The sequence below is a fragment of the Saccoglossus kowalevskii genome, chromosome 4, assembly GCF_978046115.1.
Source record: "Saccoglossus kowalevskii chromosome 4, keSacKowa6.1, whole genome shotgun sequence".
Taxonomy (NCBI): Eukaryota; Metazoa; Hemichordata; class Enteropneusta; family Harrimaniidae; genus Saccoglossus; species Saccoglossus kowalevskii.
In genome coordinates, this window is record NC_140644.1 from 6,781,172 (window position 1) to 6,794,314 (window position 13,143).

A 13,143-nucleotide genomic window follows, 5' to 3' on the forward strand; every position below is an offset into this window, starting at 1 on the left:
CACTATTGTTGTGATAGACGGAAGGCCACACCTTACTCAGCATTTCCCAATATTGTTATGACAGATGTAAGGTCATACCTTACCAGACACGTCACTCTATTGTTATGACAGATGGAAGGCTATACCTTACTAAGCATTTCCCACTATTGTTATGACAGATGGAAGGCTATGCCTTACTAAGCTTTTCCCACTATTGTTATGACAGATGGAAGGCTATACTTTGCTATGCATTTCCCTCTATTGTTATGACAGATGGAGGGCCACACCTTACTAAACACTTCCCACTATTGTTATGACAGATGGAAGGCTATGCCTTACTAAGCATTTCCTACTATTGTTATGACAGATGGAAGGCTATGCCTTATTAAGCATTTCCCACTATTGTTATGACAGATGGAAGGCCATACCTTACTAAGCATTTCCCACTATTGTTATGACAGATGGAAGGCTATACCTTACTAAGCATTTCCCAATATTGTTATGATAGATGTAAGGTCATACCTTACTAAACACTTCCCTCTATTGTTATGATAGATGGAAGGCCATATCTACCTTACTAAGCATTTCCCACTATTGTTATGACAGATGGAAGGCCATACCTTACTAAGAACTTCCAACTATTGTTATGACAGATGGAAGGATATCCCTTACTAAGCATTTCCCACTATTGTTATGATTGACGGAAGGTTATACCTTACTAAGCATTTCCCAATATTGTTAAGACAGATGAAAGGCTATGCATTACTAAGCATTGCCCACTATTGTTATGACAGATGGGAGGCCACACCTTAGTAAGCACTTCCCACTATAGTTATGACAGATGCAAGGCTATACCTCACTAAGCATTGCCCACTATTGTTGTGACAGACGGAAGGCCACACATTATTAAACACTTCTCACTATTGTTATGACAGACGGAAGGCCACACCCTACTAAGCACTTCCCATTATTGTTATGACAGATGGAAAGCAATACCTTACTAAGCATTTCCCAATATTGTTATGATAGATGTAAGGTTATACCTTACTAAACACTTCCCTCTATTGTTATGATAGATGGAAGGCTATATCTACCTTACTAAGCATTTCCCACTATTGTTATGACAGATGGAAGGCTATTCTTCACTAAGCATTGCCCACTATTGTTATGACAGATGGAAGGCTATGCCTTACTAAGCTTTTCCCACTATTGTTATGACAGATGGAAGGCTATACTTTGCTATGCATTTCCCTCTATTGTTATGACAGATGGAGGGCCACACCTTACTAAACACTTCCCACTATTGTTATGATAGATGTAAGGTCATACCTTACTAAACACTTCCCTCTATTGTTATGATAGACGGAAGGCCATATCTACCTTACTAAGCATTTCCCACTATTGTTATGACAGATGGAAGGCCATACCTTACTAAGAACTTCCAACTATTGTTATGACAGATGGAAGGATATCCCTTACTAAGCATTTCCCACTATTGTTATGATTGACGGAAGGTTATACCTTACTAAGCATTTCCCAATATTGTTAAGACAGATGAAAGGCTATGCATTACTAAGCATTGCCCACTATTGTTATGACAGATGGGAGGCCACACCTTACTAAGAACTTCCAACTATTGTTATGACAGATGGAAGGATATCCCTTACTAAGCATTTCCCACTATTGTTATGATTGACGGAAGGTTATACCTTACTAAGCATTTCCCAATATTGTTAAGACAGATGAAAGGCTATGCATTACTAAGCATTTCCCACTATTGTTATGACAGATGGAAGGATATCCCTTACTAAGCATTTCCCACTATTGTTATGACAGATGAAAGGCTATGCATTACTAAGCATTGCCCACTATTGTTATGACAGACGGGAGGCCACACCTTAGTAAGCACTTCCCACTATTGTTATGACAGATGTGAGGCCATACCTTACTAAGCACTTCCCACTATTGTTATGACAGATGTAAGGCCATACCTTACTAAACACTTCTCACTATTGTTATGGCAGACGGAAGGCCATACCTTACTAAGAACTTCTCACTATTCTCGTGACAGATGGAAGGCCATACCTAACTAAGCACTTCCCACTATTGTTATGACAGATGGAACGATATAACTTACTAAGCATTGCCCACTATTGTTATGACAGATGGAAGGCCATACCTTACTAAGCAGTTCCCACTATTGTTATGACAGATGAAAGGCCATACCTTATTAAACACTTCCCACTATTGTTATGACAGATGAAATGCAATGCCTTACTAAGCATTTCCCAATATTGTTATGACAGATGGAAGGCCATACCTTACTAAACACTTCCGACTATTGTTATGGCAGATGGAAGGCTATACCTTACTAAGCACTTTGCACTATTGTTATGACAGATGGAAGGCCATAACTTACTAAACATTTCCCACTATTGTTATGACAGATGGAAGGCCATACCTTACTAAACATTTCCCACTATTGTTATGACAGATGGAAGGCTTTACCTTACTAAGCATTTCCCAATATTGTTATGATAGATGTAAGGTCATACCTTACTAAACACTTCCTTCTATTGTTATGATAGATGGAAGGCCATATCTACCTTACTAAGTATTTCCCACTATTGTTATGACAGATGGAAAACTGTACTTCACTAAGCATTGCCCACTATTGTTGTGATAGACGGAAGGCCACACCTTACTCAGCATTTCCCAATATTGTTATGACAGATGTAAGGTCATACCTTACCAGACACGTCACTCTATTGTTATGACAGATGGAAGGCTATACCTTACTAAGCATTTCCCACTATTGTTATGACAGATGGAAGGCTATGCCTTACTAAGCTTTTCCCACTATTGTTATGACAGATGGAAGGTTATACTTTGCTATGCATTTCCCTCTATTGTTATGACAGATGGAGGGCCACACCTTACTAAACACTTCCCACTATTGTTATGACAGATGGAAGGCTATGCCTTACTAAGCATTTCCTACTATTGTTATGACAGATGGAAGGCTATGCCTTATTAAGCATTTCCCACTATTGTTATGACAGATGGAAGGCCATACCTTACTAAGCATTTCCCACTATTGTTATGACAGATGGAAGGCTATACCTTACTAAGCATTTCCCAATATTGTTATGATAGATGTAAGGTCATACCTTACTAAACACTTCCCTCTATTGTTATGATAGATGGAAGGCCATATCTACCTTACTAAGCATTTCCCACTATTGTTATGACAGATGGAAGGCCATACCTTACTAAGAACTTCCAACTATTGTTATGACAGATGGAAGGATATCCCTTACTAAGCATTTCCCACTATTGTTATGATTGACGGAAGGTTATACCTTACTAAGCATTTCCCAATATTGTTAAGACAGATGAAAGGCTATGCATTACTAAGCATTGCCCACTATTGTTATGACAGATGGGAGGCCACACCTTAGTAAGCACTTCCCACTATTGTTATGACAGATGTAAGGCCATACCTTACTAAGCACTTCCCACTATTGTTATGGCAGACGGAAGGCCATACCTTACTAAGAACTTCTCACTATTCTCGTGACAGATGGAAGGCCATACCTAACTAAGCACTTCCCACTATTGTTATGACAGATGGAAAGATATAACTTACTAAGCATTGCCCACTATTGTTATGACAGATGGAAGGCCATACCTTACTAAGCAGTTCCCACTATTGTTATGACAGATGAAAGGCCATACCTTATTAAACACTTCCCACTATTGTCATGACAGATGAAATGCAATGCCTTACTAAGCATTTCCCAATATTGTTATGACAGATGGAAGGCCATACCTTACTAAACACTTCCGACTATTGTTATGGTAGATGGAAGGCTATACCTTACTAAGCACTTTGCACTATTGTTATGACAGATGGAAGGCCATAACTTACTAAACATTTCCCACTATTGTTATGACAGATGGAAGGCCATACCTTACTAAACATTTCCCACTATTGTTATGACAGATGGAAGGCTTTACCTTACTAAGCATTTCCCAATATTGTTATGATAGATGTATGGTCATACCTTACTAAACACTTCCTTCTATTGTTATGATAGATGGAAGGCCATATCTACCTTACTAAGTATTTCCCACTATTGTTATGACAGATGGAAAACTGTACTTCACTAAGCATTGCCCACTATTGTTGTGACAGACGGAAGGCCACACCTTACTCAGCATTTCCCAATATTGTTATGACAGATGTAAGGTCATACCTTACCAGACACTTCACTCTATTGTTATGACAGATGGAAGGCTATACCTTACTAAGCACTTCCCACTATTGTTATGACAGATGGAAGGTCATACCTTAGTAAGCACTTCCCACTATTGTTATGACAGATGGAACGATATAACTTACTAAGCATTGCCCACTATTGTTATGACAGATGGAAGGCCATACCTTACTAAGCAGTTACCACTATTGTTATGACAGATGAAAGGCCATACCTTATTAAACACTTCCCACTATTGTTATGACAGATGAAATGCAATGCCTTACTAAGCATTTCCCAATATTGTTATGACAGATGGAAGGCTATACCTTACTAAGCATTTCCCACTATTGTTATGACAGATGGAAGGCTATGCCTTACTAAGCTTTTCCCACTATTGTTATGACAGATGGAAGGCTATACTTTGCTATGCATTTCCCTCTATTGTTATGACAGATGGAGGGCCACACCTTACTAAACACTTCCCACTATTGTTATGACAGATGGAAGGCTATGCCTTACTAAGCATTTCCTACTATTGTTATGACAGATGGAAGGCTATGCCTTATTAAGCATTTCCCACTATTGTTATGACAGATGGAATGCCATACCTTACTAAGCATTTCCCACTATTGTTATGACAGATGGAAGGCTATACCTTACTAAGCATTTCCCAATATCGTTATGATAGATGTAAGGTCATACCTTACTAAACACTTCCCTCTATTGTTATGATAGATGGAAGGCCATATCTACCTTACTAAGCATTTCCCACTATTGTTATGACAGATGGAAGGCCATACCTTACTAAGAACTTCCAACTATTGTTATGACAGATGGAAGGATATCCCTTACTAAGCATTTCCCACTATTGTTATGATTGACGGAAGGTTATACCTTACTAAGCATTTCCCAATATTGTTAAGACAGATGAAAGGCTATGCATTACTAAGCATTGCCCACTATTGTTATGACAGATGGGAGGCCACACCTTAGTAAGCACTTCCCACTATTGTTATGACAGATGTAAGGCCATACCTTACTAAGCACTTCCCACTATTGTTATGACAGATGTAAGGCCATACCTTACTAAACACTTCTCACTATTGTTATGGCAGACGGAAGGCCATACCTTACTAAGAACTTCTCACTATTCTCGTGACAGATGGAAGGCCATACCTAACTAAGCACTTCCCACTATTGTTATGACAGATGGAAAGATATAACTTACTAAGCATTGCCCACTATTGTTATGACAGATGGAAGGCCATACCTTACTAAGCAGTTCCCACTATTGTTATGACAGATGAAAGGCCATACCTTATTAAACACTTCCCACTATTGTCATGACAGATGAAATGCAATGCCTTACTAAGCATTTCCCAATATTGTTATGACAGATGGAAGGCCATACCTTACTAAACACTTCCGACTATTGTTATGGCAGATGGAAGGCTATACCTTACTAAGCACTTTGCACTATTGTTATGACAGATGGAAGGCCATAACTTACTAAACATTTCCCACTATTGTTATGACAGATGGAAGGCCATACCTTACTAAACATTTCCCACTATTGTTATGACAGATGGAAGGCTTTACCTTACTAAGCATTTCCCAATATTGTTATGATAGATGTATGGTCATACCTTACTAAACACTTCCTTCTATTGTTATGATAGATGGAAGGCCATATCTACCTTACTAAGTATTTCCCACTATTGTTATGACAGATGGAAAACTGTACTTCACTAAGCATTGCCCACTATTGTTGTGACAGACGGAAGGCCACACCTTACTCAGCATTTCCCAATATTGTTATGACAGATGTAAGGTCATACCTTACCAGACACTTCACTCTATTGTTATGACAGATGGAAGGCTATACCTTACTAAGCACTTCCCACTATTGTTATGACAGATGGAAGGTCATACCTTAGTAAGCACTTCCCACTATTGTTATGACAGATGGAACGATATAACTTACTAAGCATTGCCCACTATTGTTATGACAGATGGAAGGCCATACCTTACTAAGCAGTTCCCACTATTGTTATGACAGATGAAAGGCCATACCTTATTAAACACTTCCCACTATTGTTATGACAGATGAAATGCAATGCCTTACTAAGCATTTCCCAATATTGTTATGACAGATGGAAGGCCATACCTAACTAAACACTTCCGACTATTGTTATGGCAGATGGAAGGCTATACCTTACTAAGCACTTTGCACTATTGTTATGACAGATGGAAGGCCATAACTTACTAAACATTTCCCACTATTGTTATGACAGATGGAAGGCCATACCTTACTAAACATTTCCCACTATTGTTATGACAGATGGAAGGCTTTACCTTACTAAGCATTTCCCAATATTGTTATGATAGATGTAAGGTCATACCTCACTAAACACTTCCTTCTATTGTTATGATAGATGGAAGGCCATATCTACCTTACTAAGCATTTCCCACTATTGTTATGACAGATGTAAGGTCATACCTTACCAGACACTTCACTCTATTGTTATGACAGATGGAAGGCTATACCTTACTAAGCACTTCCCACTATTGTTATGACAGATGGAAGGTCATACCTTAGTAAGCACTTCCCACTATTGTTATGTCAGATGGAAGGTCATCCCTTAGTAAGCATTTCCCACTATTGTTATGACAGATGGAAGGCTATCCCTTACTAAGCATTTCCCACTATTGTTATGACAGATGGAAGGTTATACCTTACTAAGCATTTCCCACTATTGTTATGACAGACGGAAGGCTATTCCTCACTAAGCATTGCCCACTATTGTTATGACAGATGAAAGGCCATACCTTACTAAGCATTTCCCACTATTGTTATGACAGATCGGAGGCTATACTTTACTATGCATTTCCCACTATTGTTATGACAGATGGAGGGCCATACCTTACTAAGCACTTCCCACTATTGTTATGACAGATGAAAGGCTATACATTACTAAGCATTTCCCACTATTGTTATGACAGATGGAAGGCTATGCCTTACTAAGCATTTCCCACTATTGTTATGACAGATGAAAGGCTACAACTTACTAAGCATTTCCCACTATTGTTATGACAGATAAAAGGCTATACCTTACTAAGCATTTCCCACTATTGTTATGACAGATGGAAGGCTATGCCTTACTAAGCATTTCCCACTATTGTTATGACAGATGGAGGGCTATACCTCACTAAGCACTTCCCACTATTGTTATGACAGATGCAAGGCCATACCTAACTAAGCACTTCCCACTATGGTTATGACAGATGAAAGGCTATACCTCACTAAGCACTTCCCACTATTGTTATGACAGATGCAAGGCCATACCTAACTAAGCACTTCCCACTATGGTTATGACAGATGAAAGGCTATACCTTACTAAGCATTTCCCACTATGGTTATGACAGATGGAAGGCCATACTTTACTATGCATTTCCCACTATTGTTATGACAGATGGAGGGCCATACCTTACTAAGCACTTCCCACTATTGTTATGACAGATGAAATGCTATGTCTTACTATGCATTTCCCAATATTGTTATGACAGATGGAAGGCCGTACCTTACTAAACACTTCCGACTATTGTTATGGCAGATGGAAGGCTATACCTTACTAAGCACTTTGCACTATTGTTATGACAGATGGAAGGCTTTACCTTACTAAACATTTCCCAATATTGTTATGATAGATGTAAGGTCATACCTTACTAAACACTTCCTTCTATTGTTATGATAGATGGAAGGCTATGCCTTACTAAGCATTTCCCACTATTGTTAGGACAGATGAAAGGCTTTACCTTACTAAACATTTCCCAATATTGTTATGATAGATGTAAGGTCATACCTTACTAAACACTTCCTTCTATTGTTATGACAGATGGAAAGCTATACCTTACTAAGCATTTCCAAATATTGTTATGATAGATGTAAGGTCATACCTTACTAAACACTTCCTTCTATTGTTATGATAGATGGAAGGCCATATCTACCTTACTAAGTATTTCACACTATTGTTATGACAGATGGAAGGCTATACGTTACTAAGCATTTCCCAATATTGTTATGACAGATGGAAGGCTATACCTCACTAAGCATTGCCCACTATTGTTATGACAGACGGAAGGCCATACCTTACTAAACACTTCCGACTATTGTTATGACAGATGGAAGGCTATACCTTACTAAGCATTGCCCACTATTGTTATGACAGACGGAAGGCCACACCTTACTAAACACTTCCCACTATTGTTATGACAGATGGAAGGCTATCCCTTACTAAACATTTCCCACTATTATTATGACAGACGGAAGGCCATACCTTACTGAGCACTTTCCACTATTGTTATGACAGATGGAAGGCTATGCCTTACTAAGCATTTCCCACTATAGTTATGACAGATGCAAGGCTATACCTCACTAAGCATTGCCCACTATTGTTGTGACAGACGGAAGGCCACACCTTACTAAACACTTCTCACTATTGTTATGACTGACGGAAGGCCACACCTTACTAAACACTTCCCACTATTGTTATGACAGATGGAAGGCTATACCTTACTAAACATTTCCCACTATTATTATGACAGACGGAAGGCCATACCTTACTGAGCACTTTCCACTATTGTTATGACAGATGGAAGGCTATGCCTTACTAAGCATTTCCCACTATAGTTATGACAGATGCAAGGCTATACCTCACTAAGCATTGCCCACTATTGTTGTGACAGACGGAAGGCCACACCTTACTAAACACCTCTCACTATTGTTATGACAGATGGAAGGCAATACCTTACTGAGCACTTTCCACTATTGTTATGAGAGATGGAAGGCTATACCTCACTAAGCATTGCCCACTATTGTTGTGACAGACGGAAGGCCACACCTTACTAAACACCTCTCACTATTGTTATGACAGATGGAAGGCAATACCTTACTAAGAACTTCATTTTACGAATTTTTGTTTTTCTGTTATACATCCATGAAGAATTTTTCCAAGGTATTTTTGTGTGCAATTTTGTTTTCAATTCTGCCATCGCCCCTAGAGTTTCTAATGGTGAAGCCCTTCGGAGAAGCATTACTGCTTGATTCAGGACACTGAATATTTGTATTAACTAAGATTACTGGCGCAATGCTGACAACGACGAATGTTTTATACAGAACCTACCACCATGAGATAATATAATTAAATTCCCCTTTTCAATGGAACACAATATATATGTATATCTGTTTAATTCGTTTAAAAGTTCCTCTCATTAGTAAATAGCGCCCCCACTCAACAATATTTAGAATGAGTGGTTGGTCAAAAGTTTGATGAGTCAGGTGCATCTATTGGCTAAGCTTGTTGTACATAGATGCAAATGAGTATAGGAACCATTAATGCTGTAGGGTGTACTGGGAGGGGTGGAGGATTTCATGTCTGTAATGACTGGTTGTAATGCGGTATCTCGTTGTTTTCAAGATGCAGCCTGATATTTGTTGCTTTCTTGGTTGTTCAATTGTGGCTAAAATTTGTGTGGTGGGTGGAAGATGTGTTTATTGTTTGTTGAGTCATTGTTTAGACACCCTGCAGCTTGAAATGATATGGTCCAAATCCAAATTCGATATGGCGGTGTTGAATATCGGTGCGAGATGGCAGTGTCGTCTAAAAACCACGCATCAACATGATTTCTGTTTATTTATTTACTGTTGTAGATCCTGAGAACTAGCCATTGAATATGATGTCGGGAATAAATGGTTTTCTGAACAAGCTTTATTAATTATTGCTGGCAATATTCCAGTATGAATTGGGAGCAAACTGTGACACCAAATCTAGTCGTTGTATTGTTATGCTTCTAAAATATTTTTTTTTTTAAAAAAATAAATAAATTAAATAGAAATATTATGTGTATTTTTGTATGTGGAAACATGGCTTGCCCACTCAAAAATATAAAGAAGTGTGGTCTGCAGTTCTTTTTTTTAAATTTTTTTATTTGTGAAAAAAACTGGTATTTTATAGAGTGTAAACAATAAAACACTCACAGTGCAAGGCTAGTTTACCAACATGTATATTCTCTTGCTTGAGTGTGAAAGTACATGGTTTAGTGACTACCTTTTATATTTTTAAATTTTAGATTTTTTTTTTATTTGGGAAGGTTCTACTATAAAAATAGAACAGATATATATATAGGTATCGTAATCCGTCATATCGTGAGCAGCTATTTTGATCCACCTGGACATCACAGTATCCTAGTTACCTCGGGCATTCGTATTTTTCTGAGTTGGAACGCTCAGTTATGCGAGAGCGAGATTGAAACGAGATCTTGGTATCATGTCACCGTAGTTGCAAACCCCAAGTAATGTATATATATATATACGTGGACAGAGAAATTAAGACACGACTACATGAGTAAAGTTCTTTACTCATGTAGTCGTGAATTTTACTTCGGGTAAGAACTTTACTCATGTAGTCGTGTCTTAATTTCTCTGTCCACGTATGTAAATCTGCTCTACAAATCGACTACCTTCCTATATATATATATATATATATATATATATGTATAGAAGGCAATACCTTACCTATATGTATTGTAATTACATTGACTCCTTAATGACAGAATGTATGATAATGTCATAGACATCATTTTCACAATATTTTTATATATGACTAGGCCTCCGTTCATCATCAACTAATGTTAATATGAATCAAGGTAGTCCAAAGAAAATTCATCTTGCCGGTGATTATATTTTAATACTTACCTTCAGAAATTTGATCCTGCTTGTCGGATCCTGGCTGAAGGTCTCTGATGCAAGTATGCTTATGTTGGCATTACTTAGCAATGTGTGCAGCCGCTCAGTTGCCTGAAATAAAAGTACGCAAAGCAATGTAACTGATAAGCCGTATTTTAGCGGTTATATAAAATGTACGATACATCTTCATATATATGAGATTATATATGATGTTATTGCTACCAAAATACGTTACTTATGGTTAGAACGAATCACAACAAACCATTTAGTGACACGTGTGTAGGACAAAGGCTTACCATTTGAAAAGTATTATCCATGGTTGAATGGATTATCGCCACTCTTTTCCACCCGAACTCAAGGATTGTCTTTAACCGAGGAAAATTAAAACCAAGCGAAGACGAAATAGTGCGGAAGAAAAGAGGATATAATTTCCTGGTAGCGAGAGCAGCTGAATGTGAACCATACGAGACCTGTGATGCGAGGAAAAAAACAGGGTTTAGAATTTCATCCGTGATTGTTAAAGATTGTGTTACAAATTAGGACCTGTATCTATGTGTGTGGGTGTAATTGGTCATGTTTACACAAATAGGTCTTGTCAGTTTAAGGGTATATTCACAGTCAGCTGGCGCACGCATGATAATAAAACAACTTGTCTCTTATTTAGTTTTATGTCGCATTCAAGATGGCGGCCCCCATACAGTACATATCGCATTTATTTTATTATCACGTGTGTGCCAGCTGACTGTGGGTATATTATAGTCGATGTAACACACGTTGTTGCAACAGAAACCACAGAAAAAAGTAGTATGAGGTCGCATATATAACAATATAAGCGAATATAATACTAACCTGTATGAGATTCCAATAGACTGTTGATTTGGCCATATGTTCTGTCACCTTTGATGTAAGGTCTCCTAGTAGCATGACCATTGGTTGTGGCCCACTCGTCACGAGGTTCACGAACTTCCTGATAGCCAAACCTTCGTTGTTCTGCAAATAATTATGGGAAAAATAATTCGTTTACATATCAATAGAGCAAATATAGGCACGCATTCAATGAAGGAAAATTTACAATAGTTTAATTCTGCGAAACATTGTCGTTGTCACACAGGTTTGACACCCGCCTGTGGCTCCTGCATATATGTTGTGAATTGTGTGATATATCGTTGTTTATATGCATGCGGCGGTGGTTTATTTCTTAAATAATGAATGTTAAACCAAGCAATTTTAGCTTCGGCTGCCTCATTTATCACCCGGTTGCCCACAGTACTCGGTCTACCAGAATGATATACCCGAATAAGACATGATTATTTGGCATCTTTCGCTCGTTACTCTACATAAGCGTTGAGAATGATGCTATTCAGTTTGTTTTTATCTGTGTGCAAGTGTACTTGGTCACAACAGCATTAAATAAGTAATTAAAAACCAAAAACACTATATTATAACGTTCATTGTACGCGTGTAATTACCAATATGTGTAATCAAAATTTATTGAGACATTCGCTCAATAAAACTCATTTGTATCACTAAAGCATACTACTCAATGGCGCGAAACGTGGAATAATGGCTTTTGGTTTTGTTTTAATAAACGCAATGCGTAGATACTGAATAGTATTAGCCTGTATCGTAACGTGTACATGTAGTCTGTTTACGGGGACCAAATGACGACACCCATCCCGTTCGGCTTGATGAGTAATTTCAAGTGTTCGGATTTTCGACCCCGTTATATAGAGAGTCGCAGACATATAACAGGCAGAGCAGAGTATCTCACCAAGATAAGACCTACCCAACAGACACCTCTGTCATAGTCGTTCTTTCTGAGTTTTTTTTCCCCGCCGGAAAACATTTTTCTAGTATTTGTAGATATGGCTGTTGGCGTACACCATCATTATTGTGTCGTTACGCGTTACAACTCAGAAAGAAGAGCTTAGATATATCAAAATTCGAACGCTATAATCGACGATAAAAGATGCATTGCTTTTGAAGTAATCAATAATACATCATTCCCCGCACAAAAGCGAGGAAAACGACATCATACGATCAAGCGACTCGGTGTTGATGTACAGCTTACATATTGTTAACATTTACCCAATCTGGGAATTGAGATTTAATATATAAAATTTCCCTTTCAATACCCGGAAAACTTTACTAGTAGTT

The 13,143-nt window shown here is 38.1% G+C and overlaps 1 protein-coding gene across 2 annotated transcripts in view; it reads right to left on the reverse strand.

The window, feature by feature from the left end:
* Positions 1 to 13,143, reverse strand: part of LOC102809900 (gamma-aminobutyric acid type B receptor subunit 2-like) — a 96,499-nt gene that overhangs the window by 22,448 nt on the left and 60,908 nt on the right. For both annotated transcript variants that reach the window (XM_085497687.1, XM_085497686.1), the window contains 3 exons: positions 11,836 to 11,976; positions 11,283 to 11,456; positions 10,996 to 11,097 (listed from right to left, as the gene is read on the reverse strand). In XM_085497687.1, the coding sequence (XP_085353813.1) occupies positions 10,996 to 11,097; positions 11,283 to 11,456; positions 11,836 to 11,976 (417 nt within the window). The remainder of the gene's footprint in view (positions 1 to 10,995; positions 11,098 to 11,282; positions 11,457 to 11,835; positions 11,977 to 13,143) is intronic.